This window comes from Momordica charantia (assembly GCF_013281855.1).
Source record: "Momordica charantia cultivar OHB3-1 chromosome 3 unlocalized genomic scaffold, Mcharantia_2.0 BLBB01000003.1, whole genome shotgun sequence".
Classification (NCBI taxonomy): domain Eukaryota; kingdom Viridiplantae; phylum Streptophyta; class Magnoliopsida; order Cucurbitales; family Cucurbitaceae; genus Momordica; species Momordica charantia.
In genome coordinates this window covers 21,900,509-21,918,432 of record NW_028275161.1, presented here as the reverse complement: position 1 = coordinate 21,918,432, position 17,924 = coordinate 21,900,509, and the positions used below count along the sequence as shown (strand labels likewise).

Genomic DNA, 17,924 nt, shown 5'->3' with positions numbered 1-17,924 from the left:
AAAAATAAATTCAATTAAAGTTGTGCTTTTTTCTAGTAAAAAGAAAAAGTCAGGTGCTTATGTTGTTGCCAACGGTAACGGGACCATTAAAAAAATCAACGTGGTTGTGAGCGATGCTGTCGTAAGCTCGTGTACGTATTATATGCTCTAAGCTCTAACACTGCAATTTTTTGTTTTTATTTTCTCTAAATAATATCATTACAAATTCTGTCCGAACATAGTTAGCGATAATTGGTATATATCTCAAATCATGAAGAGTTCGATCTCAACCCACCTCCCCATGTTGTATTTTTGTACTAAAAAGAATATTACAAATTCTATCTTAAAAAAACAAAAATTACAAATTCTATTGCCTTTATAAATTTTCTTCCTTAAAAATTTATTGGTCAACTTTAAAGCTGTTCTGAAATTTAAAAAAAAAAAACATTAAAGCTGTTCTCAACCGCAACTTATTAGTGAAAACAAAAGTTTTTTTTTCTTTGCTTTAGAAAAAATGCCTTTTTTTCTTCAAAGTTTAAGTTCTATTATAGGCATTTACCATTTTTATTTTTATATTTTTAAATGTTAAAATTTTAGTTTCCAACTTTAAAAAATATTTGTTTTAGTCCGAAACACAAATTTCAAATGTACTAATATAAAATTTAGGCTATTCATTTTCAAATTCAATACAAAACTCGATAAATGATGTTACAGTTGTCTAGATAATTGGACATGCATTTAAAACAAGAAAAAAACTAGTTTGGAAATCTTTTTTAGTTAAAAGAAAGGTAGGATATGAAGATTGGAATCTTCTAAGGTTAAAGAGAGAAGTAGATGTAATTTACGATTTCACTGGACTAAAACCATTAAAATGAAACTCCAAGGAGATTAAGACCCAAATTGAAATTTTTAATTTTAAATGAAACTAACCCAAAATAAAATGATCATTTAAGTAAAGGCGTGTTTAATGTACCTTTCGAATTCTACTTCGGTGTGGATTTAATGAATAAATTTTCGTCCCCTATTTTTTTTAACTAGAATTTTAGGATCAAAATAATGAAAATTTTGAAATCAATATTTTATGTTTTAATTGTTACTAGATTTTGAATTTAAAACTTTAAAATGTAAATTTACATTAAAAAAAACTTAAAACTTTAATGGATGTACTATTTCATATTATAAATTCATTACTCTTTTTTGTTAAAATTAAAATAGGTTAGGTATAATATATTAAAATAATAATTCTACAAAGTTTATAATTGAATAATATTATTTTATATTGGACTAAATATTTACTCGTTAACTATCCTAGTTGACTTCGAAAACACTAAAAATCACCTAATTTAACCCTATTGAGCTTAGCGCAATAATTCGCATATATTTTTTATCAAAAGATCATATGTCCGAATCCCGCACGTATGTATTAAACTAAGGAAAGAAAAAAAAACTCAATCTGAAAAACAAAAAACAAAATCCTTTAGACTTGAAACAGGGTACATGTGAGAATTGAAAATATTGAAGAGTTAAAACTAGTACTTCACAGAGTTGAATTACTACATATTTAATATGTTGTTCTTTAAAATACATGATTTACGTGCAACAACGAGACAAGTTTAAAATACAAATCGACAAAAACATACAGTAATAAAATAATTCGAAGAAAAAGTGAGAGAAGGATCCATAAAATTTAACGGCCGGAGGCCTGGTAAATTCCGCCGCGGCAGCCGGCGGGAGGGTTGATTCTGGAGGTCAATCCTCTGCAAAAAGAAAGGAAAAAAAAAAAAAAATTACAAAGTCAAACTTCATCTTCTCAAATCTCAACCCGACTCAGTCTTCCTTCACCCAGCAAAGCAAAGCAAAGCCTTGAAATTCTTTTTTATTTTGGCCCCCAATCGTCTCTCTCCGCGCACACATCTTGCCATAAAATCAACCGTTTCAAACACCCCATTTTCAGCCTGCCCATCTATTTCTCTCTTCACCTCTGAAAGAAACTTCCCCATTTTCCCCGTTTTGAGTTTAGACATGGTTGGCCATGGGAATCACAGGCTCAAACTTTCGCTCTTTCACCACAGATCTCCATCAGAATCCAAGCCCGGACGCCCCAAAGAATATCCCCAGGAGTGCCTGTGCCCGATTTCCAACTCATTAATGGCGGACCCAGTTGTGGTCTCCTCTGGCCACACCTTCGACCGCCTCTGCGTCCAAGTATGTCAAGATTTGGGGTTCTTGCCTAAGCTTGAAGATGGGTCAACCCCCGATTTCTCCTCGGTTATTACCAACAGAAACGTGAGATTCACCATTCTCAAGTGGTGCGATAACAACGGAATTGAACACCCGCGAGAGCCCGATTACAGGTCCATTGAGCTCATTGTTCGCCAGTTAATGGAGAAGGAGAGACGAGAGAATCGATTCGAGGTTTCCGATAGCGAGCTGTTGAGGGGCGTGGCCGATAAACCGCAGGGGGTTTTGAATCACGCCACGACGGAGGTGGGTCTCCGCCGATTACACCTCAACTCGCCGCCGCAGGGGGAGGAGATCGTCCGGGAGAGTACTCTTCTGCCCTTCAAAACCCAGCCCTCTTGTTATGCCTCTTCCTCTTCCAATGAAAGCTTCGAAAAAGTGCCCAATCACCGCGGAGAATCAAATTCCCCAAACTCCGGAGAAGAATCGCGACTCATCTCGAAATTCACGAGCGCCGAACCATTCGAGCAAGAAGACGGAGTAGTTTCCTTAAGAAGAATGACGAAATCCGACGAATCGATTAGGGTTTCGCTCTGTACAAAAGAGTTACTCGCCGCCCTCCTTCCTCTGGTTTCCTCCCGATCGTCCAATGTACAGATCAACGCTGTAGCTTCCGTGGTCAATCTCTCCCTCGATAAATCGAACAAACTGAAGATCGTACGGGCCGGATTCGTTCCGCCATTAATCGACGTTTTGGACAGTGGATTCGACGAACCACAGGAGCACGCCGCCGGTGCCCTGTTCAGCCTATCATTAGACGACGAGAACAAAATGGCGATAGGAATTCTCGGCGCGTTACCGGTACTGATGAACACGGTCCGATCCGACAGCGAGCGGACGAGGCACGACTCAGCCCTCTGTTTGTACCATTTAACTTTAAACCCTAGCAACCGAGTCAAACTCGTGAAACTCGGCGCCGTCCCAGTACTGCTATCGTTGGCGAAATTGGAAGACTCGGCTAGCCGTATACTGCTGATCCTGTGCAATATCGCGGTCTCCGTCGACGGAAGATCGGCAATGCTGGACGCGAACGCGGTGGGTTGCTTGGTGGGGATTCTGAAGGAGAAGACGATGGATTCCGAGTCGACTCGGGAGAATTGCGTGGTGGCGCTGCACGCGCTGAGTCAGGGCGGGTTCCGATTCAGAGGACTGGCGAAGGAGGCCGGCGCGGTGGAGGTTCTGAGAGAGATTGAAGAGAGGGGAAGCGAGAGGGCGAGGGAGAAGGCCAAGAGGATTTTGCAGATGATGAGGACCGGAGGGAGCGGTTCGGTCGAAATGGAAAGCCTCGGTCCACGGGGACTCGACTCGGGTGGAGTTAGCTGGACCGGGCGGGCTGGTACTGGCTTGAACCGGTATACAAATACAACCAAGTTTTGATTTTGAATTTTTCCTTTCACCTTTTTGTATTTCTCTTCTTGTGAATGAATTTTATTTGTAAGACACAGTTGTAATTTGTATAGTTATTCATTGATGTGAAAGGGAGAAAAAGAAAATGTGACATTTTTAATTAGTCCTTGTTGTGTTTCACCACTCGATTGGACTCGCTCGTTGGAAGGATAATAGGTTGTCAAGGGATTGTGTTTTGGGTTAAATGATCGATGGATGTGGATTGATATCAACTTTTTGTTTTGTTTTTGTTTTTATTTTTTATTTGTGGAATTTATTGATTGTATTTTTCTCTTCGCATTACCACTTATTTAAGTTGAATGAGTATAGCCTCTCAAAAACTCTAACGAGCCGACAATGAAAACATTATAAACAGTTAAAGAAATTATATATTTTTTCAAAAGTTTAAAATTGAATATTTGAATTTGCCCACCCCAAATCACTGAAAAATGTTGTATAATTTTTGGCCAATATGCAAGTGTTGGAATGACGAGAGAACATGATGATGTCAAAGTTAGTAATTTCATATTTATTTTATACGAAATGACAATTTCAAAGCATATGAGTTAAATTAGTATAATCAAATGATTCTGAGAAAAAATAAAAAATAATGGTGAAAGAGACAGACTCTTACTTTATTGGAGTTTAAATCTTCCATGATTGGAGACAATCATTTTATAATTGAGATTTTAATAACTATAATTATTAAAGGAAAAAAGATTGCAAGAATTTTAGAAAGAAAATCAGAAAATAAAATTAAAAAGGGGAGGTTAGGTGAGGTATTGACTTAAGATTCGTGGCGATCATCGATTAGGCGTTGTCACATTCCTTGGGTGACAGCAGGAAATCGTAGCATCCAAAATGAGATTCTAGTTTCAGCAGTCAACTTTCGCAGGAAACAAACAGACAAAACCCGAAGACACTCATTCATATTCATGCATACATGTCCATATCATCATCATGTGGTCCATCTGAAAAATCCCCCACAATTATATTCAAAATTCATTAGTTTAAATTTTGAAACCGCCTCCTTTTTTTTGGTTAAGTACAAAAAAAAAAAAATATACAGGATGGAAATTAAATCACGAACTTTGTAAATATATACTTTAACCAATTGAAGTGTGTTAAAGTTAGTGACAAATCTACTTATTTCATTTGATGAAATAGAAAGTTAATTTATAATTATATTTTATAAATAAATGTTTTAGTTTCTTTAGTTTAATATATGTTTAAATATTATTTTAGTTTTATACCTCCAGCAGAATATGCATTTTGACTTGTGTACTTTTATGTTTGTCCATTTTGATTTGTTTATTTTGAATGTACTTTTAAAATATTTGTTTAGAACTCTGTATTTTTACGGATATAATTGTGTGGGTCAATAATTTTGCAACATTTTACAAAAATTACATATCGAATAGAAACCTTTAATACGGAACAAAAATTCTATTTTTTAAGGTATGATAACTAAAATAGAAGTTTTCAAATTAATTCGACTAAAATTAATAAAAATCGAAAGCATGTGAACCTAATTAGAATTTTTAAAAGCATGGTGATTGAACTGGACAATACTAAAATGGTATTTAAATGTTTAACATAAATATTTTTTCCATAAAGAAGAATTTTTAACATCTAAACGATGATGATAGATACGGATGGATAAACACTTGAATATATTTTATATGGATAATAACAGCAATAAAATAATGACACTCATTATTATTAATTCAAATTTAAATTTCTGAAATAGAAAAAAGAAAAAAGAAAAAAGAGAGATGATTAGTCTACTGAATTTTTAATAAGGAAAATATTCGATTTCTATATACCTTGCTTCGTATAACAAAAAACAGAGAGAATATTTCATCACATTATTGATAATTAGATTAATGTAGTTGACTTTGACCAGATCGTCCAGTCAAGTTGGTAAGCCCGACTAATTTTATTATAATTGTCAATGATTAAATTTTAATTACAAGATTACAATTTTTTTTTTTGAGTGCTGCAAGATTACAATTGTTCTTGAAAAAAAATAAATTACAATTTCCGGAAGTAAAGTCAAGGGCTGACGCAGGAATGGCGAAAAAGAAAAGTAAGCGTTTAAAAAAATGCCAACAAAATTTGATATTGTAGAATCTGTTTATCGAATATTATTTTTTGTTTTTCATATCCATTAAATAAAATGGATTTAACGAATATGTCTTTAGTAGGTTTATTTTTTAAAATAATTTCTTGATGTTGGGATCGAAATTTTGAAAACAACGTTATTTTTATTTTTATGTCTCCTGTGTTTTTAGATTTCAAATTTAAAATTTAAAATACATAATTATATTAAAAATATCAAAACTTTAATAAATATACTCCTTCAGGTTATAAATTCATTGTTTTTTCGGTTAAAATTTTAAAATGTAAAATTTAATATAGTCATAAATTATATAATATATGTGAAATAATAATACTACAAAATTTACAACATACATGTTAGAAAATCTATTTATTTGATTGAATTTGGTTGGTAATTTCAATTAACAAGTTTAACAATTTTTAAATTTGGGATTCAATTTCCAAATCTACTATCAACCCATATATAAAAATATGAAATACAATTTTACTTTTCATTAGATTTATTGTTTTCATATTCCTATTTTTAGATCCTCAACTAAATACACTTAACATCTTGTCATAGAATTCTAAATCTTATTTTAGACAAATATACCTTAAAATAAAAGACCTATATAGATGCTCTTTTGGAATTCAACAAATTGTTAAGTAATAGCAAGTTGCAAAAATCACCGTCATTATAGGAAATTCAACTCTACGAAACTAAAATTGAACAAATAGACGGGGGTAAAACTGGAAAAAGACGTAAAAATCAACCACCACCTATAGAAATTAATTGGCCATTTTCGTAATTTACAACACTTGGCTGTATAAATACGAGCACAAACACAGATTACTTGACTTTTAATTGGGCCGGACTCATGACTTTTAATTGGGCCGTTATCTAGAAGCCCATGAGGCCCACAAGAGGCCAACATATGATTAGAGAACGAGTCGATTTCGAAAACGCTGGGCGTGATGCAGAAAGCCAGTAAGAGGAGGCGTCTTCAACCTCCAGAGTCAGTGGCCGATTCTCACTCCAATAAACCTCGGCCGAAATCGGCCACAGCTATAAATGGCGCAACCAAGGACCCGTACCCGGCTCATGCTTCGCCCACTTCGGATCAATGTCTATCCCTAAGAGACGATCTCTTGAATCTCCATGGTTTTCCCCGGGAGTTCGTCAAGTATCGGAAGGAGCGACAGAGGAGGCCGAGCGAGTGCTGCTCCGTCGCGGGCGGCGGCGGTGAGCCCCACGATGATGTGAAATCGGAGCTCGTCGATGAGAAGGAGAGCGTTTTGGATGGGTTAGTGAGGACTGTGCTCTCGCAGAATACTACGGAGGCCAATTCTGAGAGGGCTTTTGCTTCTCTCAAGTCTGCTTTCGCTACCTGGGAGGATGTAAGTCTTTTGCTCTCGGCTGTTCTTTATATTGGTAGAAAACGATCATGGTATTGATATTCGGTCGATTTCTTTTTGTGATGGCTAATTGATGAGAACAAAGGGTAGGAGATTGAAATTCTTGCTCGGTTAGGTGACCATGAATACTTCAAATGTGTTGCTATTAGCCTTCTGAAAATTATCAGTGTTGTCGATACTATCTTTTGAAAATTCTTCAATCAGTTTCAAAGGAAGCTTGTCACAATACAGAAACATGATGGTATCTTCTGATATTTTAAGTGTTGCTGGACCATAGTTTATTAGTGTGAGTTGTGTTATGAAGGACCTACATTAGTTTTATAGAAAACTACATGGCTAAATTCCTAAATTAAAGTTTCTGTCTTTAAAGTAATATATGCTTCAATGCTGCCCTTAAGCTTTTCTATTGTTTGATCATATCAAAATCATCTTACATAGTAAAACTCGCATGCAGACTAGTTTAAGGACAAACTTGATTCCTCTTATGGATTCAAAGTGAAATTTGGACGATGTGATTGGAGACTTGAAGTATATAGAAACTTTGAAAACTGCCTTTTAAGGAGCTTTTGATTATTTGTACTCTGCATTTTGTTGTAGGTTCTTTCGGCTGAATCCAAATGCATAGAGGATGCCATAAGATGTGGAGGATTAGCATCCACAAAAGCCTCTTGCATTAAAAACGTATTGAGTTCTCTGTCAAAAAGAAGAGGCAAATTATGCATGGAGTACTTGCACAACTTATCCATCGATGAAATAAAGGCAGAACTGTCCACTTTCAAAGGAATTGGTCCCAAAACGGTATTGTTATAAATAACGAGCCTTCGTAGCTGAATTTGAGTTTAAGCTTTTAGATCTTTTGGTCTCATAGCTAAGCATGTACCTGTAGGCTGTATCTATTAGAAACTAGAATCCTAGTTGAAGGCTTCTATTGAGGAGTCTTAAATCTCAATCACATCTATTGTGGCTATGTATGGTTTGTAATGTTCATAAATTCCTCAATGTATTAGACATCATAGATTATAGTTTGCTTCTTGATTCTTGCTAAGTTTGATTCTTAGCATCAATTATCAATCAGATAAGTTATAATTCACACAGGTGGCCTGTGTTCTGATGTTCAATCTTCAGCAAGATGATTTTCCAGTAGATACCCATGTGAGTAAACTACAGAGTTGTAATGCTTTCTTAATTTTGATCAGTTTAGTGATCCTTTTCTTTTAAGACCATTGAAAGATTGTGATTCTGTAACATGTTTGTGGCAGGTCTTCGAGATCGCGAAGTTTATCGGTTGGGTCCCAGACGAGGCGGATAGGAACAAAGCTTATCTTCATCTCAACCAAAGGATTCCAAATCATCTCAAGTTTGATCTCAACTGCCTTCTTTACACTCATGGAAAGCTCTGTTCGAAATGTACGAGGAGAACGGGCGCCCGACAAAGAAAGGGATTGGAGGATCAGTCTTGTCCCTTGTTGAAGTACTCCAAGAACCCTGCTTAAATCTGTAATGTAAATGTATTAACAAAAGTTTATTTGTGAAATCCTCTAATCCTTTTTGTCATCCTGTTTGTCTCTTAAAAAGTAGCATATCATATGCTAGATTAAGAGCTAATTGACTTTGAAAGCCAGATTAAAAAAAACACTAGTAAGCGCTTCTATAATATATATATCCTTTTACTCTCAAAATTATTAAAGAGCTTTCAACTAGCTTAAAGTTTTGTTTTTTATTCATCACACGCTAATTTAGTTTGGTATGCACGGCCGAAGATATATGGTGGCCAATTAATTATCCTGATTATTGATAGTGAAGAAGACAAGGATTCACATACTTGATCAAATGTTTCTGCGTTTTTTTTTTTCCTTCAAATTAAATTTAGCAGTTTTTTATTGAGAGAAAAAAAAAAGTTGGTGAGCTCTTTTATTCTTTGGACGATAATATGTATTATTTTTTCTTTTTTAGTACGAACTCTCTTTTTGGTCAGACAAAGATACTAATTATCGCTGAGCCAAGTTTATCTCGACAAGAATATGTATTGTTGTGGGGTCTTTTTATATTTTGATAATTTAAAGATAAATATTTCTGTATAATGAAGAACAAATTGTCACATAAATAGCTTATTTATAAAAAGAAAGCTATTTATTCTATCTTTCTTTATACATTCCTCTTTTTAGTTGTCAATTATTTTGGTGATGGTAATAGAAGATGTATACCAGAGTGGCAAGTACTTAAATTTAAAAAAAAAGTACTTAAATAGTATTTTTGTTACATTACATAATCTAAGAGTGAAAGTAGAATTAAAAGATATATAAAAAAACATATTGGAAATATTCATATAATTTGGAAATACATGATGATGATAATGAAAAGCATCGTACAATTCCTTATACTACACCATCACAACTGATCGAGATTCCCTTCTTAAAGAAGAGGAAATCCAAATTTAACAAACAAAACACCAATTTCCCAAAAGAATAAAAATAAATCTGCTTCATCACCATATTGTTCTTTTTGTCCTTTTTTCGTTTCTTTATTTTTTTTAAGAGAAGAAAAAACAACAAAAAAGAATTAAAAAAATTCAAAGAAACAAACGTTTTAAGGTTTTAACACAGCCATCTAAACAGTTTTAACACACAAACTTTTTTGTCTCTCTCTCTCTCTCTTATGTCTGAATGGAATTGAACACGTCACACCTTCGTCGGACCTCCCCCTTCCGGCCCGTCTTAACGCCGTGAACGCTAAGCTTCTCCATGGCGTGTGCGAAGTCGTGGAAAAACGCTGTCTGGTTAACGGCGTACATCTCCGCGAACTGCTTCGTCCTCGGGTCCTTCCTCAGCACGTTGTCCGTGGCCAATAGCCCCAAGCCACGTGGCAGGTTCTGATAGTACATGTTGTCGAATTTCCCCGGCGTCATGACGTCATTGAATGCTGACATGGCAGTGTCGGTCTTGTAGTTGGCGCACATTGTCTTCAGTTTGTCCGCGAATTTAGGGTAGATGTCAGGGTCAGTTGGTGACGTGGCGCTGAAGTTGAAGAGGCGGTCGGCGAACTCCTTGCAGTGAGAGAATCCGATGGTGTGGCCGCCGGAGAGCGCCACCATTTCTTGGACGGTGAACCCTTTTGATTCGAACAGTTTTATTAACTCGTCCAATGATTGATGCACCAATGGCAGGTTTGGTCCCACGTTTTCTAACTTCGAGATTAGCCCGTCTTTTCGGCCCAATCGCACGTTGTAAAACGGTCCCCCGACCATCACTACCAGGTCCCGTGTCGCCTGTTGATGCATGCATGCATTTAATAACACGTTACTCACTTGTATGCTACTTAACACATTCATTCCTTGTACGCGTCATGTTTAAATATGTTAATATAACAATAATTAATAATTAACATCAGACGAAAATATGTTAACATAACAATAATTAATATAAGACGAAAATGAGAATTTATTAAAAGATTGAGACTGTTTAGTATATTTAAACGAATGCAGATCACCTGTGCTAGAATGTCAGAACAAGACACGATGCCAGGGCAGGCGAGCTCGAGGTTGGTCTTGGCATGGACGACGACATCGAAGGCATCTCCGGAGAGGGAGTGGTTAATGTCGGCCTCGCGCTCGGCCTTGTTGAAGGAGTTAGAGGAGATGAGGATAGAGGCATCGCATCCATCAACAAAGCAGTCGTGGAAGAAGAGACGGAGGGTGCCCGCGGCGGTGACGGGGCTGGTGATTTGCTTATTGGTGACGGTGTCGCGAACGATCTTCTCAAAGTCGGGGCACGTCTTTTGGTAGTAACCGACGGTAAGTTTGGACTCGACGGAGGAGGAGAAGGGAAGGGAGATGAAGAGGAGGAAAAGTAAAGGAAAATCCATGGCGGGTGAAGGGGAAGAGGAGGAGAACTTGCTTCCTCCTTATCTATTCCTCAATGGGGAAGCCACTTCCGATGGAGGGCAATGAAGAATAAGAAGAGGAAGGAAGCAAACTTTGAGAAAAAAGGAACCAACTTTGGACCAAAATTAATGGGGTGGAGAGATTTGGATTTGATGGGTTGAAGGAAAAACGGATCCAGATATAAAGGTGAAGGATTATTCTTTTGGACAGGAGAAATTTGTGGGGTTTCAGTTATTTCAAAATCCTTTCTCTTATATTTACACATTCCAAACAGAAACAGATTTTGCTATTTTATGCACCAATGGCTGTTTTTGTTGCGAAGAATATGTGGCCATGTGGGAGTTGTTGCTATTTTTGCCACCATTTTTAACTTAATTTGGATTAGAATTTTGCATGCATGTGCCTCTAAATTTAGCTTCTTTTTTTCTTTTCCAATGGTTTGGCATGTTCGCATTGGATTTGGTAATTGAAATATAAATATATACCTACATTTTGGTTGAAATTCCATTTTGATTCCTTTATATTTTGGTTAATGAACTTGAAGAGGTAACTATTCGGTCATTTTACTTATTTTATTGTTAATTATATTGTTTTGCAAAAATCTTTTTGGTACAATGGGAGAGAATTTGAACTCTCACAATCTCACAATCTCAAAAGGTATGTTTCTTAACCAGTTTAACTATGCTCTTGATTCTTTAATAAATAGTTATTTAGTAAATAGTTAATTGTGGTATTAAATATTTGTATTATTGTGTGAATGTAGGTATGTATAGAAGATATATAAATTAGGTGATGAGTGGGTATTGAGTAGAGTGAAAATGGACGATAGAGTAATGATAATAACTAAAATAGTTATTTTTGGATATTCAAAAATTATTGAAACATGCGTTTTAAAGTTTAATAGACCAAAATGAAATAAGTTTTAAAGTTTAAAAGAACCTACAACGAATAATTAACTCTTGTTGAGAAGCCAATTTCATATAGATAGCAACGATATAATTTTACCTTCTAACCAAATCTTTACCTAAATACTACAATTCTAAAAACTAAAAGAAGTATATTAGAGGGGGAAATTCAATTTGATCCTTTTTTTATAATTTAAGACAAATTAAGAGTTTTTTTTTATCCTTTTTTATTTTTTTTGGCTGAGTTAAGTATCTCACGTTGAAAATATAAGAGTAGTAGTTAGAGTTTATAATATAAGTGGACTACTCCTACGAATTGATTTTGAAATTAAATCTCATAAATGTTGATATGTGGTATCAGAGCTTAAAAGCTAAACGAGTATCAGTCAAAAAATAAGATCCAACTAAGACTGGTGAACCCAAAAGACGCATCATCTTGAAAGACGCATGTTAATAATCCTACGTTAAAAAGATTTTGAAATGGACCCATAAATATTAATAGACTCCACCCGGGTTAAGGAGAGGCAAGACAGATGTTCTCCCTTCTATGGTATTATTTAATTCTTGCCCACAATTTTATGAAATTTCACAGACAAATTAAGGTGAAAATTAAAACCCCTTAACTTCAAAAGAAATGAAAATCATAACGTAACATTATGATGAAAGATAATTTGTCACCATCCAGTAAGTGGTAGTAGTGAGCCACACATAATTTAATTTTTAGAGTAATTACGGTGGGTAGCAAAAATAATTCATATATTTTAAAAAATGTCAGCAGCTTTTCAAAATTTCAAATATAGCAAAATATTTGAATTTTATTTTCAAAATTTTTATTTTTTTAATTTTACCCTTGTGATATCTGATATACATTCAATTTATATCTGTAACTGTATATCTGTACTCGATATACATCGATCCAATCTATATTTGATATATATCTTATGTATCTTTGATATACTTCTGATATACCTCTGACGTACTCCTGATATACGTTATTAGGTGTACCTATGATATACAATATCAGATGTATCCATGATATACATTATCAAATGTATGTATTATACCTCTAATATATATATTTGATGTACTTCTAATTTACGATATATTAAATATATTTGCAACTGATATACTAAATATAAGGTATATCAAATATTTAATTTTTAGTGGTATATCACAGCTGTTTAAATTCTAGTTTACCATTGCAATTTGTTGATTGATATACCAATATTATCAATAACATTGATTACTATATCACTACTATTTATTCTATATGAATATTATAGAAATATAAATGTTGTATCGGCATGGTAAATCAATGGTTATCATACGTATATTAGTGATAAGTCATATTAGAAGTTTAGTAGATATCATAGTTATATCAGAAGTAAATCAATTGTATATCTTAGACATATATCAGTAGTTAGATATATTACAGATGTATATAAGATATATTGCAGGGTAAAGTTGTAATTTTAAAATTGGACTTCCGTTTTTTGTTAGAAAAAATGCTAAATATATTGTTATTTTGCTTATTTTACTAAAAAAAAAGAGTCTTTTTTCTTGGTTTTTTTCAAGGGGTAAAAATGACAATATTCAAGATTGAATTTGTCTTCGTTTAATTAGCAATCTCAATCCCAAACCTGAAAGTTCCATCGCCAAACATCGTTCTTCTTTCCTTATTTAATTCAATAGTATCAATTTATCCATTTTTTTCATTGGCCAGCTTTCTTTTCGTTTATGGGAAACTTGCATTCTTGTAATAAATAAATATAAGATACACGAGATAAAAACAAAACCTTTCACCCACGTTCCTCAAAGCCTCAAAAATAAAATATAAAAAGTAGTAATGGTAAAACTTTTCAGCTATGGGTGGTAACCATTTATAAATTAACTTTCTCAAAACTGACTATTTAATCTTTAAATAAAAATTATTTAGTAAATGCTTTCCTCTTTTTTTTTTTCCTTTCAACTCACTCAAACGTCCAAATCTTTACAAACTACGGACCACGACTCATCAACTATAAAAGAATTATTATATCGTTGTTGATTTAGTTTATTAGAAGGTTTTATTTATAGATAGAAATTTTCGCTCATATTTAAATCATTAAATTTATTAGCATGCATTATCTTATACTACGTTACACATATATTTCTCCACTTCTCTTTGGTGACTTTACTTCACATTTGTTTCTAATCCAACAAAAACATTCACGTGGTTTCCAAAAAAGACAATGTTCTGTTTGAATTTGAATTTAAATCCAACACATCCATACAATAATCCAAAAATAAAAAATAAAAAAGAAACCCAAGATCCAAAAGTAATAAAAGTGGGGAGTGGGTAGTAATTTGGAAGGAGAGTGACGTGGCGTTGTCGCAGCCCGACAGGTCGGAATTCAATTCCCAAGCAGACACAAACGCAGTGTGGGATACTGGCTGCAGAATTGATTGTCGTTTTTATCGAAACAGTGGAAGACAGCGTGTTCATGGGAGCAGACCAGCAGCCGGAGCTGGTATTACACTACCATGACATAATTAACATCTGAAAATCTTTCCATAAACATAATTAATTAACAATCACATTTAATTCAGTGTTAAAATTTTAATTACCTTGGGAAATGGGCTTCCAATCCAAGAACCCAAATGCCCCCACCGCACAGGCTTTCCACCTCCTCCTCTGTAATTTTCCCCACAAACGATGACCACCATCGTAAATTCACAAGCGCATTGAAATTAGAATCTCTTTATATGAAGAAATTGCAGTCACTGTGGCTTGGCTCCTAAATAGTAAACGCATTGGAAAGCCATGGCGGTGGCCCGTTTCCTTCTTCTTCTAGGAGTTCTGGTCTTCCTCTGTCTCTCTGAGGTAAAAGCTCTGCTCTCTCATAATCTGTCAATTATAAGTTTCGCCATCTGGGTTTTCCAAAGATTGGAACTTTAGTCTCGGTTAATATGATTCTTTATCTGCTGAGCTATGACGGTTGCATGCAGGTGTATTGCGAGGGGCAGTTGGAAGAAGGGTTTGAAGGGGTGAGAGGCCCGAACAGAAGGCTAATGCGGTTCATAGGTGAGGATTGAATGAATGGTTTTGATTTGAATTTGGTGGGTGTTCGTTTGTGTTTGAAAATCAACTGGCTGATGAGAGAAATAACATCTCTCTTGTGAACTATTTATTAAGTTTTCGTTAGATTACTTATCTTTTCAACGTGGAATCTTGGTAGATTGTGGAGGGTCGTGCAAGAGGCGGTGCGGAGCGCACTCGAGGCCGAAGCTGTGCATAAGAGCGTGCGGGACGTGCTGTGCGCGGTGCAGGTGCGTGCCGCCGGGGACGTCCGGGAACCGTGAGGTGTGCGGCAGATGCTACACCGGCATGACCACCCACCACAACAAGACCAAGTGCCCTTAATTATTAGTTACCTCTCCCCCTGCATTTGCTTCTTTTCTGCCTCTGCCTTTCTCATTTTGTGGTTTTGTTGGTTTAATCCATGTCTCTCTATGTATGCTACATTTTATGTCGCCTATGAAATATGTTCTTCAAAATTAGATTTTGAAATTAACAATTATAGCTTCTAATCAAATATTTGACCTTAACATAGGAGGGATTATCTAGAGTGTTGGAGCTACGAGCTAGAGAATTTTAAAAGAACCTAACAATACTTAAGGGCCAAGGTCCTTTAAATTAATTTTGAGGGCAAATACTTGCTCTAACCACCGTTAAATATTTAACCGTTGAGAGAGAAATACAAATACTAAAACTTTTTCTAGAAATAATATGTTTGTCAATTCTTCAATGGTCTTAGCTAAGCATTTTTTCAAAAAGGATAAAAATGGAATAATTTTCAAAGAACGGAATCCCTTAAATTAATTTTAAAAGAACAAAATTTTAAATTTTTAAAGGGCGAAAGAAAGCTTACATTTTAAATTTTGGGCAAAAAAACTAAACTAAATTTAAGGGGCAAAAGAAATAAACTAAGAAAGAAAGGAGAAGAGAGAAAAGATAACAAGCAAGAGAAGATCGAAAAAGAGATTTTAAAAAAACTATTACACTTTTGAGTGTATTTTTTAGTTGGAGAGTATAGTTTTTAAGAATAATATTGAGAAAGTTGTCACTGCCAACAGATTTAACAACTATTTATTTTTAAAAAAATAAAAAATAATATCTCTTGTCTCTCGCTTGTTCAAAATTTAATGTAATGGTGGTAATCCAAATAGGAAAATTGTATTTAAAAATGGACTATAATCATTATATTATTCGTTGTTGATTAATTTAATCTTCTTAGTAAATGAACATTAGCTAGTGGAAAATGACTCAAAATAGTCCAAATATCCGATTCCCCTCTTCTTTGTGGTTCTAGCATCAAATCTTCTTGTTTAAAATAACTCTTAAATAATAAAATAATACTATATGTTTGTAACTCATAATGACTTTTTCTGGCAACTTAGCTTTAACTTAGTTTAAATTAAACCTTTTTTTTATTCTTTAAAAATTAACTCTAACCTTCCTAATTTTATAAAGGAGTTGTAAAGCAAAAAAGAGAAATTATGTCCGATTAACAATGTTGATGCCAAAATTTGTCGAGTTTTAGGGAGCGATGGGTTCAAGGCCCTAATGAGATGGAAGCGAGAGGACCTGCAAATACTGTTAAAACACTCAAGTTAATTCTAAGTATGATCTACCTGATTGAGTAGAGTGATGAGTGTATTGATAGAAATTAGATGAATAGTTGTCATCAATCATTCAACTGTTCTCGAGATCGGCAACCTACTATTTACTATTGATCGTGCTCCTTGACGTTAGAATCTACCCCAATTGAGCTTGGGGTAAACTCTTGGCCTAAATAGGCATACCGACTTAGGAGCTTGGCGCTCCTGAACCATACACAAAGGATATGGTTACACCAACAATTTGTAAACTTCTATTTCAGAAGATATTATTATTATTGCAAAACATCAAGCCTTACATACATAAGCTCCTCCTATATTCTATTTATCAAGTTGAAAGAAGAAACACATACATACATATATGTAGGCATTATATTTTTTTTACTATTATTCTATTTATCATGAATGAGTACTATCAACTTTTTCTTCTACTCTTATTCTATAAATAAATATTGGTCAAATCTTTACTACCAATTTGTGCATATTGCTCTGATTTAGCTATATTGGACTATTTCGAGGTATAATTATATGCTCTACTCTATTTGGACTTTTAGGCAATTCTTTTTTCCCATATGAGCCTCCGCAAATTTAATTATCATTTAAAATTCTTTGGTCCACTTAATTTAAAGTAATTTTTAAATAGCTAAAAAGTTATCATGGTTATGGTTTTAGTGAATATATTATTATTAAAATTGTCGAAATAATAAGGGAGCTTCCACTAATTTTTTTATAGTGCGTGCCCACTTCTTCAAATTTAAGTTGGACACATTTATTTTTGGGCTATTTCTAAAATATTTTAAAACACTAATTTATAAGCCTATGAACTTATTTACTGCTGACCAATAAACACTTTGGTGAGAAAACGAGCATAATTCAACAATAATTGACATATATCTCAAACTAAGAGATTGTGAGTTCGATTCTCCACCTCTACTAAAAAAACATTTTGATTGTACTAATGTTCTTAATATAAATTACGAACTTATCATACATCATGCCTTCTTTCTATTGAGAATGTGATCAAAGTGTTACATCGACTAAATAAGGAAATATCATTAGCATACAACATGATTTAAAAGTTTTTAGGTGAGAAAACCAAAAGTAAAATCTAAAATGGACAAATATCGACACACAGATTCGACCGGAGGTGCGAAAACCCTAACAAATATGATTCAAAGATAAATTTGATGATGATGGTTGGACATATAAGTATGCACATAGATACACACTAGTCCAAAATTTTGTCCACAGTTGATGCATGATTGAAGTGTATGGTACAAAGAAAGCAAAAAAGGGAAGATGTTGCTTCGTCTTTGTGAGTGCATAGTGATTCCCACTCATGGGGTATGTTTGAGCAT

At 34.4% G+C, this 17,924-nt stretch overlaps 3 protein-coding genes and 1 pseudogene across 4 annotated transcripts; 3 read left to right on the top strand and 1 right to left on the bottom strand.

The window, feature by feature from the left end:
• The first annotated feature begins 1,817 nt into the window (after positions 1 to 1,817).
• On the top strand, positions 1,818 to 3,839 carry LOC148212578 (U-box domain-containing protein 40 pseudogene; annotated as a pseudogene).
• Positions 3,840 to 6,653: 2,814 nt separating this feature from the next.
• LOC111008566 (DNA glycosylase superfamily protein) lies at positions 6,654 to 8,801 on the top strand. Of its 2 annotated transcripts, none has more exons than XM_088121418.1 (4): positions 6,654 to 7,104; positions 7,720 to 7,920; positions 8,248 to 8,274; positions 8,382 to 8,801. In XM_088121418.1, exons 1-4 carry the CDS (start codon positions 6,682 to 6,684, stop codon positions 8,613 to 8,615), a joined length of 885 nt encoding a protein of 294 aa, XP_087977544.1. In that variant the 5' UTR covers positions 6,654 to 6,681; the 3' UTR covers positions 8,616 to 8,801. The 2 variants fall into 2 exon arrangements, with proteins under 2 accessions (XP_087977544.1, XP_022136993.1); XM_022281301.2 differs by having other exon boundaries at positions 8,218 to 8,274.
• Positions 8,802 to 9,422: 621 nt separating this feature from the next.
• On the bottom strand, positions 9,423 to 11,221 carry LOC111008683 (peroxidase 41). Its single transcript, XM_022281440.2, has 2 exons — positions 10,609 to 11,221; positions 9,423 to 10,387 (listed from the first exon to the last, which is right to left on the bottom strand). Exons 1-2 carry the CDS (start codon positions 10,981 to 10,983, stop codon positions 9,776 to 9,778), a joined length of 987 nt encoding a protein of 328 aa, XP_022137132.1. The 5' UTR covers positions 10,984 to 11,221; the 3' UTR covers positions 9,423 to 9,775.
• Positions 11,222 to 14,613: 3,392 nt separating this feature from the next.
• Positions 14,614 to 15,464, top strand: LOC111008909 (snakin-2). Its single transcript, XM_022281781.2, has 3 exons — positions 14,614 to 14,770; positions 14,896 to 14,971; positions 15,126 to 15,464. The coding sequence occupies exons 1-3, from the start codon at positions 14,711 to 14,713 to the stop codon at positions 15,308 to 15,310; spliced, it is 321 nt and encodes a 106-aa protein (XP_022137473.1). The 5' UTR covers positions 14,614 to 14,710; the 3' UTR covers positions 15,311 to 15,464.
• The last annotated feature ends 2,460 nt before the right edge of the window (positions 15,465 to 17,924 follow it).